The 25,945-nt window shown below is 31.7% G+C and overlaps 2 protein-coding genes across 4 annotated transcripts; one reads left to right on the forward strand and one right to left on the reverse strand.

Annotated features, from left to right (window-relative positions):
• Window positions 1-7,604: 7,604 nt before the first annotated feature.
• On the reverse strand, window positions 7,605-10,087 carry LOC135797427 (putative uncharacterized protein DDB_G0271982). Its single transcript, XM_065309792.1, has 2 exons — window positions 9,947-10,087; window positions 7,605-9,883 (listed from the first exon to the last, which is right to left on the reverse strand). Exons 1-2 carry the CDS (start codon window positions 9,978-9,980, stop codon window positions 7,605-7,607), a joined length of 2,313 nt encoding a protein of 770 aa, XP_065165864.1. The 5' UTR covers window positions 9,981-10,087.
• A 10,773-nt stretch (window positions 10,088-20,860) lies between these two features.
• LOC135797587 (solute carrier organic anion transporter family member 4C1-like) lies at window positions 20,861-25,882 on the forward strand. 3 transcript variants are annotated; one of them, XM_065310030.1, is made up of 11 exons: window positions 20,861-21,041; window positions 21,154-21,504; window positions 21,562-21,648; window positions 21,705-21,818; window positions 21,987-22,468; window positions 22,809-23,667; window positions 23,723-24,070; window positions 24,129-24,224; window positions 24,503-24,610; window positions 24,674-25,164; window positions 25,225-25,882. In XM_065310030.1, the coding sequence occupies exons 6-11, from the start codon at window positions 23,532-23,534 to the stop codon at window positions 25,801-25,803; spliced, it is 1,758 nt and encodes a 585-aa protein (XP_065166102.1). In that variant the 5' UTR covers window positions 20,861-21,041; window positions 21,154-21,504; window positions 21,562-21,648; window positions 21,705-21,818; window positions 21,987-22,468; window positions 22,809-23,531; the 3' UTR covers window positions 25,804-25,882. The 3 variants fall into 3 exon arrangements, with proteins under 3 accessions (XP_065166102.1, XP_065166103.1, XP_065166101.1); XM_065310031.1 differs by lacking the exon at window positions 25,225-25,882 and having other exon boundaries at window positions 24,681-24,816; XM_065310029.1 differs by lacking the exons at window positions 23,723-24,070; window positions 24,129-24,224; window positions 24,503-24,610; window positions 24,674-25,164; window positions 25,225-25,882 and having other exon boundaries at window positions 22,809-23,413.
• The last annotated feature ends 63 nt before the right edge of the window (window positions 25,883-25,945 follow it).

The following is a 25,945-nucleotide window of genomic DNA, read 5'->3' on the forward strand; positions in this document are numbered from 1 at the left end:
GGTGGTATGAAGGATAAAACCGCCCGAGGAGAAGTTGAGTAACCTACGGTTAAACAGCTGTTTCTAACAGGGCGAAGAAGGTCGAAACTTGAAAGGAAAATTAAATTAGATGAAGAGAAACAGCTGATTTATTTCAAAATTCAATTTTTATTAATTCAAAGGCTAAATTTGATTTATTTATTTAATAAAAGGGTTTTAACATTAATGTTTCAATCAGTTATTGTCAGAAAATTCAATTTTTATTCAAAAAAAAGAGAAAAAAAAATTAAAGTTCGTATTTCAACAAACATGTGAATTGTGAACTACTTTGTATCTTTTTTCATATATATTTTATTCTGGATGCTGTTGTAGTGTTAGGGCAGCTTTAAGCTTTAAGGAGGGTGATCTACAACTATATGGTACCCCATACACAGTGCTGGACCCCCTCAGAGAAGAATTAATTGCAGCTCAATCTCATAGTATCATCATCATCGTCATCATTCACCATTTCAAACGCATAAAAACTGTGTTTGTTTGGTTGCAGATATTTTGCTATTTTTTTTAAATAACACAAAAATTTTTAATTAATTAAGCTGAAATATATTTAATATTAACTAGTGAATATATACATTTGTTTTATTTATAATTTTTTGACTAATTAATCAATTTGTACACTATGAAAACATCTGGTGTAGTATGGTTATATAATTGCATCCAGTTTGCACATTTGGTTGCATATTTATAGATGTTCAACGACGATAACTAGATACGCATCGGACGATACCGTTTTTGTGGTCGACGATTCCGGGCCGGGCGCAATTTCCGGACCGGAAGGCGACCCTTTGCTCAACGACACAAGGAAACGCGCTACGCATGAAACGCACACTACACAAAACAACGCATTATACAGGGTGGTACAAAAATAAAAATATATTTTAAGTTTTCTACTATAACTACAATACAAGTGCAAGTAACATAATATTTTACTCTTTACTTCCTGTTAATTATTCTTTGTTTTTTTTTACATATTACCATCAGCTTAAAATCAAGGGTGAGTAAGAGGGATGTTTCACTTTGGGCTTATACTTAGGCACCCTAACAGTGAATAACAATATGTCACTATATCATGAACCGTTATTTGCCTTTGAATTATAAAGTTAAAAACGCATTTCTTTTTTTACGTTTCATAAAAACACAGTGTATATTTACAAAAAAATATGTGAAACACAAAATGGCAACATAAGCGAAGATGACTTTTAGTGTTTTTAGCGCATAAATAAACAAATGAAGAGCGATTCGCTGCGGACGTTGAATGACACAAACGTGTTTCGAGTTAAAACTTTCGTAAAAGTCTTAAAACTCCTAAAAGTGTCATCAAGTCAGGGATATATTCATAGTTTTATGTGGAATTATCTAAAAATAGTTGCATATTTAGTGTACTCACAATGTTAACCATTCAAAATGACATAAAAACATAAAATTATCCATTAAACTCGATAAAATTATTATTTTTTTATAAATCAGTATTAAAAGCACTTTTGTGAGATTGAAAGTGGTATTTTAAACACGGGCTATTAAAACCATGTCTAAAGTACTTTAGCCACGAGCTTTAGTCACGGGGTGGAGCTTGCGCATGTGCATTTGCACTTTTAACCACATGCTACTTAAAATACTATTTGATTTGAAATTTAACAAATAATCTCAACAAAATATTTTAATTATTTGATAAAAAATTAATATCTTTATTAAATTATAACCTCTTTAACTATTCTATTATTTATTTCATTAAAACACTTTCCTAAGAAACACACAATAAAAATACTTAAAGCAAACACCAGAAGTAGAGTAATATAAGTAAGAAGAAGAATATAGTGTGTTATAATAAAAATTCAAAATGGCCGCCCAAGAAAACAAACAGCCCACATAACACATAACTACAAACCTATTTGTTCAACTGTTTATACTCATAGATGAAGTTGACAAATAATACACCATTGTGACACGTCGGAACGAGGACGATTTTCGATCAAGTTAAAACGATAACAACTACCATCACACAAACAGCAATATTATAAAAAGCAATAAACAAGTAAAAAGATGATTAATAAGTAATTAAACACTAAGGAATGATTCATTAGTGTAATTTGTTTTTAACCGCACGATTACTTAACGGTACATACACACACTGCGTTGATATGGCAACGTTGTGCGTTCGGAACTTGTACCGCAACTCCAACATTGGATTTTTTACGAATTTTTAATTTTTGTATTTTGGTGGTTTTTGAAGTGAGACTGGGATGCGACCTTCTCAAAATAGAATTTTATTTCACTTCTATAATGTTTATTAACTTTAAACATAAGTATTTATTAGATTTACTACAAATTAAAATACATTTTCAAATAATCTAATTTCCGAATGATATTTTCGTGTTTACGTGAAATGTTTGTCTTCTAACTACGTCTTTTATGTTTTGATTATGTTGAAATCGTCAGTTTGTATGCGCTCGCAATCTACTAGTGCAATGATGTGTAATTCTAAAATAATTTTGGCACAAGCACAACATTTCTCTGTCTCTTTTTGCGCTGTTTTCATTTGTGCATGAAACCGTCACGAATGCATGCATTCGTCGCCATCTTGTTTGCGTTGATTTGGCAACCTTGTCAACATCACCAGCCAACGACAATAACAATCTTCCGCATAAATTAAGTTTTCAAATTAAGTCCACTGAAATAATTATATATTTAGTACGATTTGTTTGTAGCATATGTGAAATTAAAAAAAAAAATGAAAAAATTAACGGAGACTATAAATAAGTGCAATTTCTACATTCAGTTGAGTCTATTGAGTTGAGTCGAGTTGGCTTTGCGGTCGAAGTCGACTTAAGTCACTCGGTGATGGCGGCCGCTGGCACGTCACAAATAAAATGTTTCGCTTCGAAAATAAATGTCGTCGCGCGGCGTCTATTTTCGTACCTTCCGCGTCGAAAATAATAATAAAAATAAAACGCAGACTCAACTCGGCGGCTTGAATCATCCGAAACTAATCATGGTTGCAGTTTAAAATGAGGACGGGCGAAAAATGTATAAAGGGGTATTTTTGTGCAACAATAGTAATAATTATTATTTAATATAACATAAAGTACTTTAGTCACGGCTTTGGGCATCCGTGTTTAAAGTACCACTTTTTGTGTTACAAAAAATGTGAAAAAACTTTATACTAAACTGAATTTTAAACAGAATTTTTGCTAATTTATTTTAATAAAAGTTGTAACATATCAAAGTTTTATTTTTAAACATACTAAAAGCAACAGGAATGTATGCCTATTATTATAATATATTTAGTGATTTACGATGGTAATTTATTAAAGTATAAGCCATAAGTAACCTCACATGGCATTTCATTTATATAATTTTTTCTTCATTACTCATTATTAATTCCACACATTATACACACAAAAAATCAAACGCCTATTACTTACCACTGGTCTGCAAAAAACAAAAAATGAAAATAAAATAAAAATACGATAATATCACAATATCCATGCATAAATGTGTGTGGAAATGTGTGGATAGAGTGTTAGAGGCCAAGTGAATAAATGGCTGACAAAACAATGACAGAAGAAAGGCAACGAAATTACTAAACGGAAAACGAAGTAGATAATAATAATAATAATACTAATAATAATAATAACAATAATAATGAAATAGATGGAATATTGGAGTAAAGAATAATGAGTGGAAAAGCGTGTGCGACACCATGACACTTTGTTAAATACCGGAAGGACACGAAGGAAAAAAATGTATTTGTGTAATAATCGATATGAAATATGAATATATTAACCCCTTTATGATCGTTTTTTTAGTTTTGTTGAATTGTAGAGAGTTTTTTGTAAATCGATCAGATTTAAATACATTTGAAGATTATCTTAAGTGTATTGGAAAGTTTAATTACTTTTAGAATGTTTTAATAAATTTTATTTAGGAACATACTATTTTTTCTATCAAATATAAATTTCATGAAGTGTAATTTTACAGAATACATTTTTGTCACTTCCAGGTAAGCCAGAAATATATAATAAACTTTAAATTAAAGAAAATTTATTTAACTACCTCATAAATAAAGCAATAACAAATTCCATTGTGCAATTAATTCTAAAACACTAAAAATAGAAAATAATTTGTAGGCCACACCTCATTACTCTAAAAATAAATAATTAATATATAATTTTTTACTAGAAATATTAAATCATAGCTCGGTAAATTAAAATTAAAATAATTGTAAATGCTGAAACTGGATACTTCTAAGAATAAAATTTTCAACTCTTTCTACGAATGTTTTATGTGTGACGTCTAACGTCTAATGTCCAATTCCTAATGTAATGTCTTATGCAGTTCGTTTTAGGGGTAATTTTCTATTTCCATGTCGCGAGGGCGCGCACGTGGCGCAAGTGTGAAACAAGGGTGGCACTTCCGAACAGGAACTCGCGCATATCCGTTATCCGGCCCGCCAGCCGCCTCCCGGCTAACGCGTCATTACGCGGTGGGGTTGTGGCAGCGTGTGCTTTATTATCAATTACCTTAAATTATTTATTACCTGGCACCCTCACTATTCTTACACATGCATAAAACTACGTCAATTTAAAAACACCAATTAAAATATTACTTAATCTTACATTCCCACATTGTATTTTATATTTTTAATAAAATATACATAATATATTTATTATTATTAAGTTTTTGCTTTATATTTATTATTAATTTAAAGGTTGAATTGATTTTTAGGGGTGGTTTAATGTGGTCATCATAATCAGACTTTCACATCCTTCTGGTTATATTAAAAATGTAAAAGTAAAACACTTTCTTGGCTGGACAACCCCTAAAACGAAGAAAATTTCCCTTCACTAAAAGGGTGGACAACAAAAGCCACGGATAATATTGAAAGTATATTGAAGCAAAACACGTCAAACACGATGTAACACTAGGGGGCATGATTGAAGCAATTTAGAAGTTTTTATATTCAACAAGTTTTTTCTTTAGTAAAACTTTAGTAATAACATAAAGTTATTTAAGAAAAAAGTACGATAGCAATACATTTTATACATTATTATACTTTTTGAAAGTTGAAAACAGGAAGTTTTTTTTTGTACTTTGAACCAGGACATAAAAAATAGATTTCTGGGACAAAACCTAGTTTTGTTATTTAGGTTTGCGAAAATATTTTAGATAAAGTTGCGGTGCTCATAGAAGAAATAAGAAAAATAATAATATACTCATATAACAAAAAGTTTGTAGAAATTTATTGAAATATTTTAATAAAATTTGATTTGTTAGAGTTTAAAATATTTTCTTTTTGTAGTATTTTGGACAATTTATTTCTAAATGCATTTTTGAAGAAATTATTGATTTATCTTTATTAGATTTTGATAAATTGTCAAAAAACTAACAGATTTTCTTAAACATTCTTGCGTAAAGTTTAAGCGCCGCCACTATATCTCCAACAAGACAAAACATTTGTGAAACCTTTAGAGACTAGACTAGAAGACTCTGATATAAATAACACGTTCAAATGTAAAATGTTCTCTTTTATTTTCATGTTATTTTTTCCACGTGGAGTTTTTTTTTGATAAATCAGAAACAGCTGAAACCGTTTTACATTCTAGTCAAGTTTCAAAAGTAACACACTGTAATATTCTATTGATAACCTCAAACACTCAAAAATTAAATTTAGAAATTAAGTAAATAATGTTTAAATTAATGTTAACATCATTAGTTTATTTTTTAATTTAAATAATTAATTAAATATGTAAAAGTTAAAATATCTTATTATATTATCTAAACATATTTGTATAATATGTTGAGAGCCTACACTGGTGAACATGTATTTATAGAAATATTCACGTCGGAGATGTTAATTAGCCACGGCCGAAATGAGAATGACATATTCAGCGCGTTAATGCGTTCGTAGCGCGCATAGCTTGGATCGTGCAGGCGGAAAACCAAAAACCAAAAAGTCAAAAACGAAAAACAACTTAAATGAAGTGCCATTAGGCACTACAAAAATACCAGACGGTACTAAAATGTTACACGGATTGATTCAACATGAAACGAAATTAGATTTCATAACATGAAGCATTTTGAACTATACAACAGAAGATGGCGCCATTCTATTTATATTAACATTATTTCTAAGAGAATCATTAGTGTAAGACTGTATTGAAAACAAAATCTTAGCTAGGAACTAAAAATAAAATTCAGAAAAAATACCTTTGATAATAATGAAAGACAAGTCTTTTTTCTGCAGATATTTGTATTGATGAGTGTTCGATGAAAGGTAAAGTATTCCTGTCGCTAATTGGCATAATCCCAGAAGGAGTTTTCTAAAAGCGCACTTTTAAAAAGACTCGGCGAGCTCACGGCTGCACGCGCTTGTTCATTTGTATAGGTTTTTAATGCTTTCTAAAGAAAATAAGAAAATAATCCTTAAAAGGATATCTTGTGAGTGAATAAATGCGAATTTCTTATAAAATATATTGATTTCTTCTTTCACTGTTGAAGCGCCAGTTTCTCTATGGTTTTAAGACGTAAAAAGTGATACATTAGACACGAACGTCTAAATCCGTGACTAAAGTATTTTAATCATGGGTTTTAGTCACGGGGTGACAATTATACGATTATTTTTTGAGTAAAAATAAGATTAATAATTATTTTTGATACCTAAACGTTGATTTGAGTAATTTAAAAAATAAAATGTTATTTATTTGAATATTGTTATATTTTATTGTATAATTTAATTATTATAAATAAAATATTTATAATTGAAACGTGAAAACAAAGCTTACTAAATTTTTTAACAAATACCGGAAAAATATTTTTATTTCCCCGAACGCTGTTCCTATATCACGCGATTAATGTATAACAAATAAAAATAATTACAAAAACAAAAATATTAGAACTAATATTTATATTATATAAAATTAAATAAATAATTATCCTACAAGTCTAATAATAATAAATTAATATTTTATCTTTTTATCTCCAAATCATCCGCACTCCACTTCCGGTTTGTCGTTGAAGTACCTAAAACGCTAAAGGTTAACGAACCTCTTTAGACGCCTGAGCTAACTGCATTCAGAGGCAAAAGCAAAGCAACCGCAACCAGCGCGCAAGTCACTCATTAAGGGTAGCTAGAGGTTACCCCTGACGCGGGGGGCGGCAAGGACGAAACGCCTCGGCGCGCTGAATAATTGACGAGCACAAATATTTGTCCGTGTGCGCAGCGCAAATGACGTGCATTACATGCATGACCATAAAAAAGGACTAAAATAGATAAAACGAACAAAAAAACGCGTCCGCGGGGGTAAAAATCAATAAAAGTGACATAGAAACATCAAAACATATTTTTGCTTAGCCCTAAGCCCTTCAATCATGAATACACAATCAAAAACAACAAAATAAATGTTTATACTTATAAAACACCAAAGTTCATCACTCTCCGTCAATAGATGGCGTTACTTTAAAAATAATTTCCTATTCAAGCAAAACATTAATTTATTAAACAATTATTCAAGTATAAATATAAAAAATAAGTAAATATCAAATGTACAGTGTGTTTACAATAAAAAAAATTAAACCGATGGATCATTATAATTAACATCATACTGATTGTAGAAATTATTCGGTGTGAGAAGATCTTGTATTCTCTTGTACATAGAAGTCCTAGCATACTGATTATACCAGCTGTCCAGCATGGGAGCCACGCCTGCTGCGGCCACGCCCGATCCACTTGCTCCGCCTCCGCTCACAGCTGTAAATCCACCAAGGTTTCCGCCCTGACCACTGCTACTAGGCGGAGCGTACGTAAAACTAATCTGTTCATTACCGTTAGATGGTCCATATCCAGGATAATGATGCACGGGAGGACCATAGGTAATGCTTATATTGTTATAGTTATTGTTACCATAATATGGATACTCTCCAGAGGTGGCGTTGGCTGCTGACATTGTGGTTGTGGTTGAAGGTGTGGTGGGAGTTAAAGTTGTCGCGTCAGTTAAGTCAGTGTCTGTGACTGTTGTCGGGACTGTGGTGATATCCTGCTGACGTTGGATTGCTCGGCGAGTTGTACGTCTGCCTGGGCGGGGCTTGGTTGTCACTTCTTCTTCATAGTCTGGATTGTTTTGGTCTTGACCAGAATAGTCTTGGTCAACTGGATCGTTATAGTATTCATCGTAGGTGGGTGTGGTTGTAGTGGTGGTACGCCTTCTTTGTGAATTTTTGTTATTTTTGGGTTTTGATTGGCCTTGACCTTGGATTTGTCTCTGGGGAGTTTCTTCGTCATCGTATTCGTTATCCGTAGGTTTGGGTTTCCTTTGATTTGGGTTTTTGATGTTACCATTGTAATATTGTACCTTTTTCTTTTGGGTAACAGGCGTGGCTTGGTCATATTCATCGTAAATTAATGTGGCAGGTGTGGTTCTACGTTTATTGGGAGATGGTTTTTTGGAGTTGATTCGTTCTTGTGTTTGTTCATGATTTTGGCTCAATTTTCCTTTGGAATTTTTTCTTAGAGTGGATTCTGTTGTTATTCTGATTTTCTGGGAAAATTTAGGTGATACTCTTTTTGGTAGGTTTTGTTCTACATCCATTTCTGGTTCTTCTATGGTGTCATCATCATCTTCTTCGTCATCCTCGTCTTCTTCATCTCCAGCGAAAACATATTCATCATCTGTTGTTCTGGAATTTTTTGTATTCTGAGATTTTTGTGTTTCTGATGCTTGAAGATCAATACTAGAAGCCGCTCCTTCTCTATAATCTGCATCAGTTGCAGTTTCAGAATTTTCTGTATCTACAAATTTTATATGACTATCTTTTTCGGGAAGTTCTCCTTCGTTTTCTGAGATAACAGGGAAATTTTCTTGTGAATCTCTATTTATTTCATTTTCTTTTGATTGATTCTCCGAATAGGTTTCTAAAACTGTATCATCCGCTGGTTTATTTGTGTCTGGGATTAATTGGGCTAATTTTTCCAACATATGATTTGAAACATCTTTGGAAAATTTTTCGGAAAGTTTTTCAGAAATCTGTTCGGAAATTTTCTCAGATATTTTCTCCAACATCTCAGGTGGAATGTTTTCTAGAATACTCGTTGGTAAATTCTGAATCACTGATTCCGACATGTGTTTAACTTCATTTTCAGTTGCGTTTTCTGACAAATTTTCCGCGATTTTGTCTACCATTGTTTCTGACATGTTTTCCACCAATTGATCAGATGTTACTTCTGGACCGTTTTCGGACATTTCTTGAGATATTTGGTCCAAGGTTATTTCTGGTAATCCATCTACAACTTTATTATTTTCTGAATTTGAAATTTCTGGAGCAGCAGAATTCTGAGATTGAATTTGTTGAATTGTTGGAACGTTTTTTCTAAAGAAATCCGTCAAAAAGTCTTTTAATTCTTGAGTAAGTTGATTACTTGAAGATCCAACCATTTCATCATCTATTTTTTGAGAATTTAAAGTTTCAGTTGAATTTTCTTCAACTTTTGGCATTTCCGTACCAACTGCAGTTGTAGTAGTTTGCATAACATTATTCACATTATCACCACCATTTTGATTCAGATTTGGCTTTTCCTTCAATGGCCGCTGATGAATGTGTATAATATGTTGCCTAATCGGATAACTTGTTTGTTGTGCATTTAGAGAAGTCTGCAGTTTATAATAGTGCTGAGCATCATGCGGATACCATGGTAAAGCCTCATAATAATTCTCTGAATATCTCAAAGGTAATGGCGGCGTTCGTGAATAAGATGGCGGCGGAGACTTCGATCTAGTGATTCTACTCAACAAACTTGCAGCCAGAATCAAATTCAACAGCGGAGAATCCAGAGATAAATCTTTACCACTTCGCACTGCAAAATTATCAAAAATTGAATCTAAAGTTATTAAAACATAAGCAGCCATTTTGGACTTACCGGAAGTAGTTGAATTTGCAATGGTTTCATTCATTTTCACCTAAAAATCGTTAAACGAACCAAAATTAATCCAGATTTTGCACAGATTTGCACTATTTTATACGTATTGCTTTAAAACACTCACTGATGTTGACGTCTGAAGAGTTCAACACACACTGGATGGCTTCGTTTGCAGTGAAAGCGCTTTATAATAGGGGCATTTTGCAAGCCACCCGCATATTTTGCGTTTATCACAAAAAAGCATTGAAAACGTATGAAATTGCAACATCATTACACCGATTCGAGAGTCGAGAGCGTCCCTAGTTTCGATTCGTTACATATGCATGAGAATTTCATATTTAATCGTCACTTGTTTCACTTCTAGCTCTAAAGCAACCAAGTTAATGGAGAATTTAGACATGCAGTGCCATCTAAAAGCGGAAAACTAAAACTTATATTAAAGTAATGTAGGAATGAAAAACGATGTAAAAAATAAATCAAAATTAAAAAATAGGAATTTTAAACCTAAAAATGCTTAGAAAAGTAATATAAATTGATAAAGTAACATAAAATTTCTATTTTTATTACAATATTTTAATTTGATGCGAGATATACGGTTATATTTGATGTTCATTTGTGTGTTAGCGGATTTATGACGGTAGGCACTGATTACAATTGTTGTTTATGTGGAGTAATGTTGTAATTTTACTCTAGAACTTGTTGAAACATACAGCGGATGATGAAAATGTTTCATTTATACGTAAATCTAAAGTCTAAATGAACTGTCACACAAATGTCGCGCACAAAATGGCGACTAAGCAGACATCTTAATTGTTTTCGTGAATATTAAGCCCGCGCCGAAATGAAATGCATGAAATGTAAATTTTTAGAATGTTAAGCTTAAATTGAGTGATGGATGAAATGTTTTAATGATTTCCGCCGGTTTGTTTGCGGCGTCGATCGGTTTATGTTTTTTAATTGAAATCGAGCACATCAATCGCCTGGTTTTTCCGTTTGAGACATATTTTAATTAAGTCGCGCGTTCTCGTCCTTAAACACATATTTCAGGTTTTCAGGTTTGCAGCGCGCTTGCGACTAATGAAAAATATTAAGTGTTTTCAATTCCTTGAATAAATTGCGCGCACAAAGAAGCGGGCGAAGAGAAGCGCAATCTTAAAAGGATCAGGATACAAATCCCCATTGCGCGACTGTCAGACGAAATGGGAAGGAGGAGAAAAGGCAATGTGGACGAGTAAGAGAAAAATAATGCAAAAAATAGATATTTACGAAAATATGCATTTAGAACAAGAGAATATGTTACTTAGAGTGAAAACATTGATTAGCGTTAATTAAATTAAACCGTTAATGAGTACGAATTCATAAAAATAACATTAGTAATAACCTTTTTTTTTATGGAGGAATAGAGCAACTCTTTGATTACGTATTTCTAAATTTAAAATATTTATTTAGATATAATTTATAGTATCAATTATTATTTTATCGATTATTTAAGTAATTATTTTCCCAACCTTAAAGATATAGGTCCTATTAATCATAATAACTCAGGGAAATCCAACAAAAATCTGGCGGGAATTGTTTATGCCCACCTTCTGCGTTCCTAATATCATGAACTGATGAGCAGCTCAATTTTCGTATTTCCTCGACCAAATTTTGTTGAGAAATCCGATGAAATTCATACACAAAATCTTTTGAATATTAGGATCGCAGAAAGTGCAGTAGGCTGCTGAATTAATGATGAAACTTATTGTAACATCCAGTGGCGGCGTAATTTATTTATTCATAAACAGATGGCAGTGGTGTCAATATTTAAATAAATTATGGTAAATATTAAATTAAAAATGGATTTTAAAGTGTTTCACGATTGCAGGAATGCACAGTTATTAACCATGCTACGGCAGTTGCCTAAAGATAACTTATTATACAATATGTATAGCGAATACGTCCACTATTAATTTAAAACCAATTTTATATTTAATATTGCACCAAAGTTAATTTAAATATTTTCACTACTGCCATCTGTTTCTGAGTAAATAAATTACGTCGCCACTGGGTGTTACAATAAGTTTCGTTATTAATTCAGCAGCCTACTCGCACATTCTGCGATCCTAATATTCAAAAGATTTTGTGTATGAATTTCATCGGATTTCTCAACAAAATTTGCTCGAGGAAATACGAAAATTGAGCTGCTCATCAGTTCGTGATATTAGGAACGCAGAAAGTGGACATAGATAATTCCCGCCAGATTTTTGTTGGATTTCCATTAGTTATTATGATTAACAGGGAATATAGCGATCATTAGACAAATAATTACTTAAATAGTCGATATAGAATTAATTAGCTTGCAGAATCCGAAAACAGGATATAACATTGACCGTTTAGGTCGAATTGGCAATTTTAATAGAAAAATTGTTTTTTTCATGCCAATAGGGCTTTAATCTATAATTCTGTTAGTAGATTCCGACTCAGAATTTAATTTACTTTAATTTACCTACACTGAATTCAAAAATTCTAATAAGTACATAACCTAAATTTGCTGAAATAAAAAATATCATCATAAAAAAGGCAAAAGATAATCATATAAAATCAGCAATTCGTTGGTTGCTATCGGTTTTAGTTTAATAGATAGTAATTATTGAAAATCCTCGAAAAAAATTTACAACCCCCTTGGCAATTTTTTCTTAAGAATTAAAATTTCATCTCTCAGATTTTCCTTTTAACTAGCCTATCTTATAGAGAAAGGTCCGTAGATTAAGACGCTACGATGCGATTCAATTTATCTCTTTTAGTTTACGAGATATTCGCGATTGAATAAAATGGGCAAAAATTGATAAATGTCACTTTTTAGCACTTTTAGTCGCGTTTTTCGACCTTTTACTCTTAGAAATATAGTTATTTTATATTTTTATCTGATAGAGAATCGTCCAATCTTTCATAATCAACAATTCGTTGGTAGCTATCTCTTTTAGTTTAAGAGATATGAATTTTTGAAAATCGTCGAAAAAAAGTATCAAGCACCCCCCCTTGGCAATTTTTTCTTAAGACTTAAAATTTATTCTCTCAGATTTCCCTTTTAACTATCCTATCTGATAGAGATTAGTCCGTAGATTAAGACGCTGCGATCAGATCCTATTTATCTCTTTTAGTTTACGAGATATTCGCGATTGAATAAAATGGGCAAAAATTGCAAAATGTCAGTTTTTAGCACTTTTAGTCGCGTTTTTCGACCTTTTACTCTTAGAAATATAGTTATTTTATATTTTTATCTGATAGAGAATCTTCCAATCTTTCATAATCAACAATTCGTTGGTAGCTATCTCTTTTAGTTTAAGAGATATGAATTTTTGAAAATCGTCGAAAAAAAGTATCAAGCACCCCCCCTTGGCAATTTTTTCTTAAGACTTAAAATTTTATCTCTCAGATTTCGGGTTTAACTATCCTATCTGATAGAGATTGGTCCGTAGATTAAGACGCTGCGATCAGATCTTATTTATCTCTTTTAGTTTACGAGATATTCGCGATTGAATAAAATGGGCAAAAATTGCAAAATGTCACTTTTTAGCACTTTTAGTCGCGTTTTTCGACCTTTTACTCTTAGAAATATAGTTATTTTATATTTTTATCTGATAGAGAATCTTCCAATCTTTCATAATCAACAATTCGTTGGTAGCTATCTCTTTTAGTTTAAGAGATATGAATTTTTGAAAATCGTCGAAAAAAAGTATCAAGCACCCCCCCTTGGCAATTTTTTCTTAAGACTTAAAATTTATTCTCTCAGATTTCCCTTTTAACTATCCTATCTGATAGAGATTAGTCCGTAGATTAAGACGCTGCGATCAGATCCTATTTATCTCTTTTAGTTTACGAGATATTCGCGATTGAATAAAATGGGCAAAAATTGCAAAATGTCAGTTTTTAGCACTTTTAGTCGCGTTTTTCGACCTTTTACTCTTAGAAATATAGTTATTTTATATTTTTATCTGATAGAGAATCTTCCAATCTTTCATAATCAACAATTCGTTGGTAGCTATCTCTTTTAGTTTAAGAGATATGAATTTTTGAAAATCGTCGAAAAAAAGTATCAAGCACCCCCCCTTGGCAATTTTTTCTTAAGACTTAAAATTTTATCTCTCAGATTTCCCTTTTAACTATCCTATCTGATAGAGATTGGTCCGTAGATTAAGACGCTGCGATCAGATCTTATTTATCTCTTTTAGTTTACGAGATATTCGCGATTGAATAAAATGGGCAAAAATTGCAAAATGTCAGTTTTTAGCACTTTTAGTCGCGTTTTTCGACCTTTTACTCTTAGAAATATAGTTATTTTATATTTTTATCTGATAGAGAATCTTCCAATCTTTCATAATCAACAATTCGTTGGTAGCTATCTCTTTTAGTTTAAGAGATATGAATTTTTGAAAATCGTCGAAAAAAAGTATCAAGCAACCCCCCCTTGGCAATTTTTTCTTAAGACTTAAAATTTATTCTCTCAGATTTTCCTTTTAACTATCCTATCTGATAGAGATTAGTCCGTAGATTAAGACGCTGCGATCAGATCCTATTTATCTCTTTTAGTTTACGAGATATTCGCGATTGAATAAAATGGGCAAAAATTGCAAACTGTCAGTTTTTAGCACTTTTAGTCGCGTTTTTCGACCTTTTACTCTTAGAAATATAGTTATTTTATATTTTTATCTGATAGAGAATCTTCCAATCTTTCATAATCAACAATTCGTTGGTAGCTATCTCTTTTAGTTTAAGAGATATGAATTTTTGAAAATCGTCGAAAAAAAGTATCAAGCACCCCCTTGGCAATTTTTCTTAAGACTTAAAATTTTATCTCTCAGATTTCCTTTTAACTATCCTATCTGATAGAGATTGGTCCGTAGATTAAGACGCTGCGATCAGATCTTATTTATCTCTTTTAGTTTACGAGATATTCGCGATTGAATAAAATGGGCAAAAATTGCAAAATGTCAGTTTTTAGCACTTTTAGTCGCGGTTTTCGACCTTTTACTCTTAGAAATATAGTTATTTTATATTTTTATCTGATAGAGAATCGTCCAATCTTTCATAATCAACAATTCGTTGGTAGCTATCTCTTTTAGTTTAAGAGATATGAATTTTTGAAAATCGTCGAAAAAAAGTATCAAGCACCCCCTTGGCAATTTTTCTTAAGACTTAAAATTTATCTCTCAGATTTCCGTTTTAACTATCCTATCTGATAGAGATTGGTCCGTAGATTAAGACGCTGCGATCAGATCTTATTTATCTCTTTTAGTTTACGAGATATTCGCGATTGAATAAAATGGGCAAAAATTGCAAAATGTCAGTTTTTAGCACTTTTAGTCGCGTTTTTCGACCTTTTACTCTTAGAAATATAGTTATTTTATATTTTTATCTGATAGACAATTTTCCAATCTTTCATAATTAACAATTCGTTGGTAGCTATCTCTTTTAGTTTAAGAGATATGAATTTTTGAAAATCGTCGAAAAAAAGTATCAAGCACCCCCTTGGCAATTTTTTTTTTAAGACTTAAAATTTATTCTCTCAGATTTTCCTTTTAACTATCCTATCTGATAGAGATTAGTCCGTAGATTAAGACGCTGCGATCAGATCCTATTTATCTCTTTTAGTTTACGAGATATTCGCGATTGAATAAAATGGGCAAAAATTGCAAAATGTCAGTTTTTAGCACTTTTAGTCGCGTTTTTCGACCTTTTACTGTAGAAATATAATTATTTTATATTTTTATCTGATAGAGAATCTTCCAATCTTTCATAATCAACAATTCGTTGGTAGCTATCTCTTTTAGTTTAAGAGATATGAATTTTTGAAAATCGTCGAAAAAAAGTATCAAGCACCCCCCCTTGGCAATTTTTTCTTAAGACTTAAAATTTATTCTCTCAGATTTCCCTTTTAACTATCCTATCTGATAGAGATTAGTCCGTAGATAAAGACGCTGCGATGCTATTCTATTTTGGATTTTCGGATTTTAATAAATAATTTAATATGAAATCGACAATTAAGGTAATTATTAACTATATAGGCTCTATTAATCATAACGCACTCATGGAAATCTAGCAATACTTTGGAGCGAGTCTATGCCCACTTTTTGCGTTTTTAATATCACCAACTGATGAGCAGCTCAATTTTCGTATTTCCTCGACCAAATTTTGTTGAGAAAGCCGATGAAATTTAGGCACAAAATTCTTTTCAATATTAGGATTGCAGAAAGTGCAGTAGGCGAGATGGTACTGGTAGCTTGAGTAACTAACGCTGAAACAGAACTTAAACCCACTAATGCAAGGGGGATGTCCATACGGTTTTCTATCCAAGCATTAGCCACGCCTTTTGTGATCGCAGAAATGCATGGATATAAACCATGCTAGGGCCGTTGTCTAAAGGTCAGTGGCGTAGACCAAATTAAAGATATTTAAATTTTGCATAATATTTAAATATAATATATTGGATTAACCCTTGGAAAACTTATAAAATTGCCCTTTTTGTGTTTCTCGGTTGGCTAATTTTTATAGTTTTTGGTGGTTCTCAAGCAAATGCGATGTCGTAGGACAATGATTTGGCACCGAATTAAAGATATTTAAATTCTGCCTAATATTCATATACAATATGTTGGATTAACCCACAAGAAACCTATAAAACTGCCCTTTTTGTGTTCCTTGGTTAACTAATTTTTGTAGGTTTTTTTTGGTTTGCGAGCGAATGCGACGTCGTAGGACAACTATTTTTACACCAAATTAAATATATTTAAATTCTGCCTAACATTCATATATAATATGTTGGATTAGCCAACGGAAAACCAATAAAACTGCGCTTTTTGTGTTCCTTGGTTAACTAATTTTTGTAGTTTTTGGTGGTTTGCGAGCGAATGCGATGTCGTAGGACAACTATTTATACACCAAATTAAAGATATTTAAATTCTGTATAATTTTCATACAAAATTTGTGAGATTACTGCTTGGGAAACCTTAAAAATGCCTTTTTTGTGTTTCCCGATCCACTTTGATTTTGATACGACATTGAACGTAAAATTCACGCCCATGCCGAGAGAGAGAAAGGAGAGAGAAAGTGCAATTCACAAATCGTCGAAATGCCCGCGAAAATTTTCAGCCTCCTCAACTTTCTGGGATCCGAATAACACAAACCGATTTTACCATTGGTTTTCGGCCCGAATTTGCACGCACACACACACACATTCACTTCTTCGTTCACATAAGCTGAGTGCGAGCGTGGGTGTGTGAGAAAAAGGGAGAAATTAAAACTTGGATTATTTTTATTTTGTTTTCAGATTCTTGTAGATAATTTAATTACATCAATTATTTAAGTAACTTTTTTTGTTAACATTTACCATTTAGGCCCTATTTGCAAATTTTAATGAAAACTGCATTCGACATAAAAAAGAGAAATCTTTTGCCTTTTTTATAACAAAATCTTTTCTGCAAAAATTTTTTGTGCCATTTTGATCGTTTTTTAATAAAGATGCCATCTTGTAGAGACTCCTTCAAGGATCAAGAATATGAAGTTTATATTCTTCTAGCCCTTTTAGTTCTCGAGATAATTAGCATCAACTCATTTAAATTTTTTCTTGGTGGAGGGTCACTTGACAGTTTCGACCGGAAAAATTTTAAGAAAAAAGTCCGACCCTGTTGTTGGACATATAATAATTTTGTTAAAAAAAGTTTGACCCTGTTGTTCGACCAAAAATTATTAAAAAAAATAATTTCGACCCTGCTGTTCAATCAAAAAAAAATTTAACTTCGATTTTAAGACTGCCTTTTTGATCGAAAAAAATAATGTAATGGACACAAATTACTATTTTTAAATCAAAGTTTAGGGCACTTTCGAAAGGGTACATATCGTGTATCCATTCGACATAAAAAAGAGACATCTTTTGCCCTTTTTATGACGAAATCTTTTTTCACCAAATGCACCTTCTGTAATTGGAATTTTTGAATTATGTTTACGAATTCTGAATGTAGATTAAATTCTGAATCGGAAATCAGTAACACAATTAACGATTAAGGCCCTATTGGCATGTAAAATCAAATTTTTGTATTAAAATTGCAAATAGGGCCTAAACTCTCAATGTTATATTCTGTTTTCGGATTCTGCAAGCTAATTTAATTCTATATCGACTATTTAAGTAATTATTTACTTAAGATTATCCCTATATTCCCTATTAATCATAATAACTCATGGAAATCCAACAAAAATCTGGCGGAAATTGTCTATGTCCACTTTCTGCGTTCCTAATATCACGAACTGATGAGCAGCTCAATATTTCCTCGACAAAATTTTGTTGAAAAATCCGATGAAATTCATACACAAAATCTTTTGAATATTAGGATCGCAGAATGTGCGAGTAGGCTGCTGAATTAATAATGAAACTTATTGTAACACCCAGTGGTGGCGTAATTTATTTACTCATAAACAGATGGCAGTGGTGTCAATATTTAAATAAATTATGGTAAATATTAAATTAAAAATTGATTTTAAAGTGTTTCACGATTGCAGGAATGCACAGTTATAAACCATGCTTTGGCAGTTGCCTAAAAATACACAATTAAAAATTATATATAACAAATAAGTCTACTATTAATTTAAAATCAATTTTCAGTTTATATATTGCATCAAAATTTATTTAAATATTGCCACCGCTGCCATCTGTTTATGAGTAAATAAATTACTCCCCCACTGGGTGTTACAATAAGTTTCATTATTAATTCAGCAGCCTACTCGCACATTCTGCGATCCTAATATTCAAAAGATTTTGTGTATGAATTTCATCGGATTTTTCAACAAAATTTTGTCGAGGAAATATTGAGCTGCTCATCAGTTCGTGATATTAGGAACGCAGAAAGTGGACATAGACAATTTCCGCCAGATTTTTGTTGGATTTCCATGAGTTATTATGATTAATAGGGAATATAGGGATAATCTTAAGTAAATAATTACTTAAATAGTCGATATAGAATTTAAATTAACTTGCAGAATCCGAAAACAGAATATAACATTGACCGTTTAGGCCCTATTTGCAATTTTAATACAAAAATTTGATTTTACATGCCAATAGGGCCTTAATCGTTAATTGTGTTACTGATTTCCGATTCAGAATTTAATCTACATTCAGAATTCGAAAACATAATTCAAAAATTCCAATTATTACATAAACTGTATTTGCTGAAAAATGATTTCGTCATAAAAAAAGCAAAAGATTTCTCTTTTTTATGTTCGAAATTAAAATTTGGAATTTGATTCTGTTTTCGGATTCTGAAAGAAAATTAAATTCTACATCGATTACTTTAGTAACAATTTTTGCTAACACTAACCGTTTGGGCTCTATTTGCAACTTGTAATGAAAACTGCATTCGACATAAAAAAGAGAAATCTTTTGCCATTTTTTTAATAAAATCTTTTCTTTAATTTTTTTATTCAAATTTGGTCGTTTTACAAAACTTATGAAGTCTTGTTAAGAATTCTCTAAGGATCAAGATTATGAAATTTTTTTTCCTAGCTTTATTAGTTTCTTAGATAATCGCCATTTAATCTATTAAACTTTTTGATGGTGAAGGGGCAGTTCGACGATTTCGACTTGAAAAAATTTAAGAAAAAAGTTCGACCCTGTTGTTGGACAGGTAATAATTTTGTTAAAAAAAGTTCGACCTTGTTGTTCGACCAAAAATAATTTTTAAAAAATAATTTTGACCCTGTTGTTCAATCGAAAATAATTTCTTAAAAATAATTTCGACCCTGTTGTTCGACAGAAAATAATTTTAAATACGATTTTGACACGGTTTTTCGACCAAAAAATGAAATTTATTGGACAAAAATGGCAATTTTTAAACCTCATTTTAGGGCATTTCCGGAAGGGTTAGAAGGTTCAAAGAGTATGCAGCGTGTAGATGAACTCTCTAACTTTAATTTGAAGGCGAGAAACTTCAGGAAAGTCATTTGGTTCAGGAGATATAAGGCATTTTCCACAACATGTTTTTAAATTTTCATAAAATTGCTCATTTTTGAAAGCAATTTTATTTCACTTATAAAGGGTCAAGGAGGTTAAAATAAAATGCTTCGTAAAAAGGGTTTTTTGGTCTATAATATGGCGCTAAGAAACTTAAAGAAAGTATATTAGTTCAGGAGATACAGGGCGTTTTCCCCATTGTGTTTTCAAATTTTCATAAAATTAACAACTTTTGAAGAGCATTTTATGGCACTTTTAAAGGGTTTAGAGGGTTGAAATAAAATGCATCATAAAAAGAATTTCTTGGACTATAATATGACGTTGAGTAACTTGCAGAAAATATAATAATTCAGGAAATACAGGGCGTTTTCTACATCATGTTTTCAAATATTCATAAAATTGTCTACTTTTGAAAGGCATTTTAGGGTTTTTCCAAAGGATCTAGTGAGTTGGAATATAATGCATCGTAAAAAAGACTTCTTGCTAGTGAGTTGGAATATAATGCATCGTAAAAAAGACTTCTTGGACTATAATATGGTGCTGAAATACTTGAAGAGAGTATAATAGTACAAGAGATAAAGGACGTATAACATAATATAAATACCTATTTGGAACCTTGGTATCCTTGCTTTCCTTTAAAGGTTCAAAATAGAGCGTTGAAATGAATAGTGTTGTCTTGCGCTATACTGTAGGCAAATGCACAGACGCAAGCTGTATTCCGTGACTAAAGTAGCCACGACCTTGACTGTAAAAATAAAATGAAATACATAGATTAAATTAACTAATTTAATATCATTATAATTACTTAATAATACTACATTAAAAGATACCAATTCCAATCTGTGATTACCTTATCAATTTCCTTTAAGATAGTGGGTATGCTACAAATAGTGTTTCAATAAAGTGCAGTTTAAATTCAATTAAAATGCACTAAAGTATTTGCAATAACGCAATCTTCCAAGATGGTCACGCAAAAGTTCTACAATTATCAGAATAACTTAGTATTTCTAATTCTTCTCAGCAGTTTAGTCACGCTGCATGCATGGGTATCAAGTTACTTTGTTGGTGCTACCAAAATCTGGAGTGCAGATAATCGCATGCCAGACGCATTTTCAGGTAAGTCAATATTTTATAATAAATTTCAACACTCAAAAGATAACTCACTCAAAAGTTTGACAACAAATTATAATTGATAAACAACTTAATATTCTATAATCTGTATTTATAGAATGGATAATCTCTTTAAGTCCAATTGCGGGTGGAGTTTCAGCATTGCTGATGGCACATTATGTCAATTTGAACCATCGACCTTTCTACATAGGAATATTTGCCATTTTTCACGCTATAATTGGATTGTTGCTCATTACTCCAAATCTGAATCATGCAAATAATGTGCATTTAAATCATAACGCTCGTAATCAAATTTTATGCGATTCTAATTATAACAATGATGTGGAAAGTAATAATATTGCAAATATGGTGATGTATCAGTTTTTTAATGGAATATCGTTCACGTCGATAGTAACGCTTGGAATTGTTCATCTGGATGAGAATAAATATTTGACACCTTTGTATATTGGCAAGTGATTTTTTGATTTAAATATAACAAGGAGTGTTTTGAGATAATGAGTTTTAGGTTTCATGGTTTTCACTGCTCAAATTGGCCGTTTTATAGGACTTCACCTAATATTGACTCCTAATATACAAATATTTTATTCATTTGGTATTTATTTTTCAGAATATTAAACCAAAAAAAGATTACTTAGATTTATTTTTTAGCGTGGGGGTTACCTATGACAGGAATATTTATTATTGGCTTATTAATAATAATATTTCCCAAGTACATGACAAAGAAAAGGAGTAGTCAAACAATAAGTCAGCAACCAGCCAAAGGTAAGAAATATTTCAACACAATATGTTCAAATTGAATTAAACTGTTGACGTTTAATCAGGCAACCAACAATACACTAATTTGCCAGGGTTGCATACATGGATGCACAAAATCTTAAACCACTACTATTACATTAAATATTACTAATACTAGCTGTTTTAATGTTTCAGTTTTTAGTTTCTTTGATGGTCTGCATTCTCTCTTCACCTCTAAGCTTTTCCTGTTGAACTCATTATCTGCAATATTTATGTATACTGCCGTCGTTAACTACAGTGCAATGAGCGAGAAAATTAATATTTCATATTATCTAAAACTCCACAGTGATAACAACCACCCCAATGTACTGCATTTTTGGATTCTTGTTGTCGTATCTATAATTATTCTCATCATGTCTAAAATCTTCATCCGCAAACTGCCCAGTACCAAATTTTTGGTTTACTGGTTAATTGCGGCGTACGCAACAATATTGGCACTTTTTGTGAATCATAAATTTTTTTCTTGCAACGATGAAACTAACTTCTTCAAAAACAATATTGCTCTGAAAGAATGCAATTTTAACTGTGGTTGTGAACCTGACTTTGAACCAGTATGCTTGGACGGATACACCTATTATTCAGCATGTTATGCTGGATGCACAGTGCAGAATTCAACCGTAAGTAATATTCGTTTTTACTTCCACCTTTGAAGCGCCAGGTTTTGAGACACAAAAAGTAGTCCTTTAAATACAGACACCCAAGGTCGTGACTAAAATACTTTAGTTACGGGCTTTAGTCACGGAGTTGAGCCTGCGCCGGCGCATTTGCTTACTGTGCAGTACAAGACCATATAAAATGTAATGCGATAAGATTAAATGTAAAAATAATATGGAAGTAGAAAAAAAAGCAAAAGCATCACGTATACTCAATCTCATGGCAAAAACTCCAGTTTAGCTTCTTGATAGCTAATTTTCTATTAAATTAAAATCAAATTTTGTATTATTATTATTTTTATAGGGTTATTATAATTGCCAATGTGGAACAAACGACGCCCATGCTACTCTTGGTTATTGTAGTGAAACTCTATGCCTCACAGATGTATTAATTACTCAATTTAGTTTCGTGATTATTTTCTCACTGGTTGTATGCACTTTCATGATCCACGTGCTAATTGCAATGCGTACAGTACGCCACCATAACTTACGCGCATCTGGAATTGGATTTCTTCTTTTGGGAATCTTGCTCTTTCCATATCATCCGTTCAAATTAATCTATGAAGTGATAAATTGGTCTCATTGTATGGAATGGTTTCGCAATGAATGTGTAGCATACACGGAAGAATTAACTTCGGTTATTATTACTACAACTATCATATTCATGATTTTGAGTATAATTCCAACGATGTGCATGTTATGGTGGGTGCGGAAGATGGAAAAAACATCAAAAATACAATCAGAAGATTATTTATATGAACCCACACTTGAAAGCTTACATGTACCAACAGAAACAGAAGATTTGTATAATGTTATAATGGAAACAGAAGAAAATTCAGATGAGATTCCTTCATCATCCAAAGATTATGATTATTTGACATAAACTGCATTAAATACTTTCTAATCTTATCATATTTTATCTTATCCTGTATGTTTACAGTCTGAGTAAGAATTCGCCGACTACAGTTCAATAAAATATTCAGTATAATGATCCATTAGTTATTACTCATAATCCGCTTGCAACAAGATGGCTAAATTGTATAATGATCTGCGATTGATTTTACTATGCAGTTTAGCCACATTGCACGCGTTTTTAACGAGCTACTTCATAGCCACGAGTAAAATATGGCGATTGCAATATGAAACCACGGATGGATTCACAGGTAAGCCCCAAATTTAAACTTAAATACAGATTTAAGTAAAAAATTATTATTTTAGAATGGATAATCTCCTTAAGTCCAATTGCTGGTGGTCTCTTTGCATTAGTATTATCAAAATTTCGAAATTTAATTCATCGACCTTTCTTCATAGTGTTGATCATTCTATACGCGCTTAGTGGTATGTCACTTATCATTCCAGAATTGAATGGTTCAAATAAAGTATCGAATTTGACTACTTTGGAGCTATGTAACAATAATGAATTTACTAACACAAAACAAGATGAGAATTATAACTTTGTCGTTTTGGTGATTTATCAGTTGATTAATGGCATAGCTTTTGTATCGGTCGCTACGTTTGGAATTGTAGATTTAGATTATAAAACATATTTGACTCCAGTGTATGTATGTGAGTAATATTAAGACTTGTTTTTTATGAAATGGCATATTATAAAGTATTTTTACAGGTTTGTTGATTGGTACTACTCAAATTGGACGATTTATAGGACTGAATATGTTATCAGCTTCAATATTTATTAATAAGTCAATATTTATTTCTTGGGGTAAACATTTTATTTATATAGAAATATATTACGTGTCATGTGGCTAAACAAGATTGATGAAAAGTAAGCGTTTATCAACGTTTAGCCACATGACGCAAGCCTCGTGACTAAAACCCGTGACTAAAGAACTTTAGCCACGGCTATGGTCGTCCGTGTTTAAAGTACCTTTGTTTTGTCTCAAATTCGTGGAGAAACTGGCTATTTAAATGTGATAATAAAAAAAAAACATTTTATGTTAAATTATAAATACTCTCTTATAACTATGGCTTTATTTTTAGCTTGGTTGTCACCAGTGGCTGGAATATTTTTTATTTGTGGTTTATTAACAATTTCCTCTACAAAATGTACATCAGGGAATGAAACCAACAATTATGAACAATTAAAAGGTAAATAATAAGTTTACCCTCATTAATTTTTATTTGTTTTAACTTTATTTTTCACTATTACAGTTTTTAGTTTCTTCGGTGGAATACGTTCCCTGTTCACTTCAAAACTTCTACTTTTAAACATTTTATCCGCTACATTTATGCATATAGGCATTGTTAACTTCAATACAATAAGCAAGGATCTATTCGACTCGCGTTTTTTAAATAGTGGCACATTTGATTTCAATTACAACTACAATAACCGTTTCAATCTTTGGATACTTTTTGGAATATTTATCATTGTCGTCGTTATGTCACAAATTTACGTATGCAAACTTCCAACTACAAAATTCTTGGTCATTTGGTTAATTACTGCATACTCAATAATACTGACAATAATTATCAGTTATGCGTTTCTTCAGTGTAACACTGAAACAACTCTATCTGAAAATGAATCAGTTATAAAAGAATGCAACCAAAACTGTAGTTGTAAAACTGAGTTTGATCCGGTATGTCTTGGAGGAAATACGTATTATTCTGCGTGTTTTGCTGGATGCACAAATAAAAATTCAAGTGTAAGTAATGTTCTTCTCATTAGACATAGCAAATTTTATGAAAATTATTAATATTTCCAGGGATTTTTTAATTGTCAATGTGGAACAAGCACGGATTTGGCCTTCCCAGGTTACTGCTACAAAGAAGCCTGCAAAACAATTGCAAACACAGCGCAGTTTAATTTGATGATTATTTTTTCTTTGATTGTGAGCACTTTTATTGTTCACATATTAATTGTGTTACGTACAGTGAACAATTATCAGTTGAGAGCGACTGGTGTGAGTTTTCTCTTTATGGGAGTGCTGCTCTTTCCGTATCTTCCGTTTAAATTTATCTACGATTTTATAAAGTGGTCACTGTGCGCCAAATGGTTCGATAATCAGTGCTTTACATACACAGAATATTTTTCTTTCGGGATTATTGCTACTACAGTCATGTTTATTATTTTGAGTCTTATTCCAACTATTTGTATGATGCGATGGTTGAAACAAAATGAAGATATCTCAAAAGCTGCAAACACCCATGAATCGTTTGAATTAAATCTTGATCATGTATATTTACCTTCTACACGTCAAGAGGAGACGGAAAATATTTATCAAGTTGTAAGCGGCGCGCCAAGAAAGTCTTTACATAAATATGATTATTATGACAGATCTTAATTTGTATGAACATGCCATAAAATAAAATTAAAAAAAAATAAAAATTTTACCTCTAATAAAAAAAATTAAAAAATGATAACACTCTCCTAACTTCTAATCTAATCATGTCTACATTATCTTATCTCGTGTGTTTACACCTTTA

This window comes from Atheta coriaria, unplaced genomic scaffold (assembly GCF_025399875.1).
Source record: "Atheta coriaria isolate IRGN ID8LTWV9N9 unplaced genomic scaffold, Caltech_Dcor_3.1 hic_scaffold_8_pilon, whole genome shotgun sequence".
Classification (NCBI taxonomy): domain Eukaryota; kingdom Metazoa; phylum Arthropoda; class Insecta; order Coleoptera; family Staphylinidae; genus Dalotia; species Dalotia coriaria.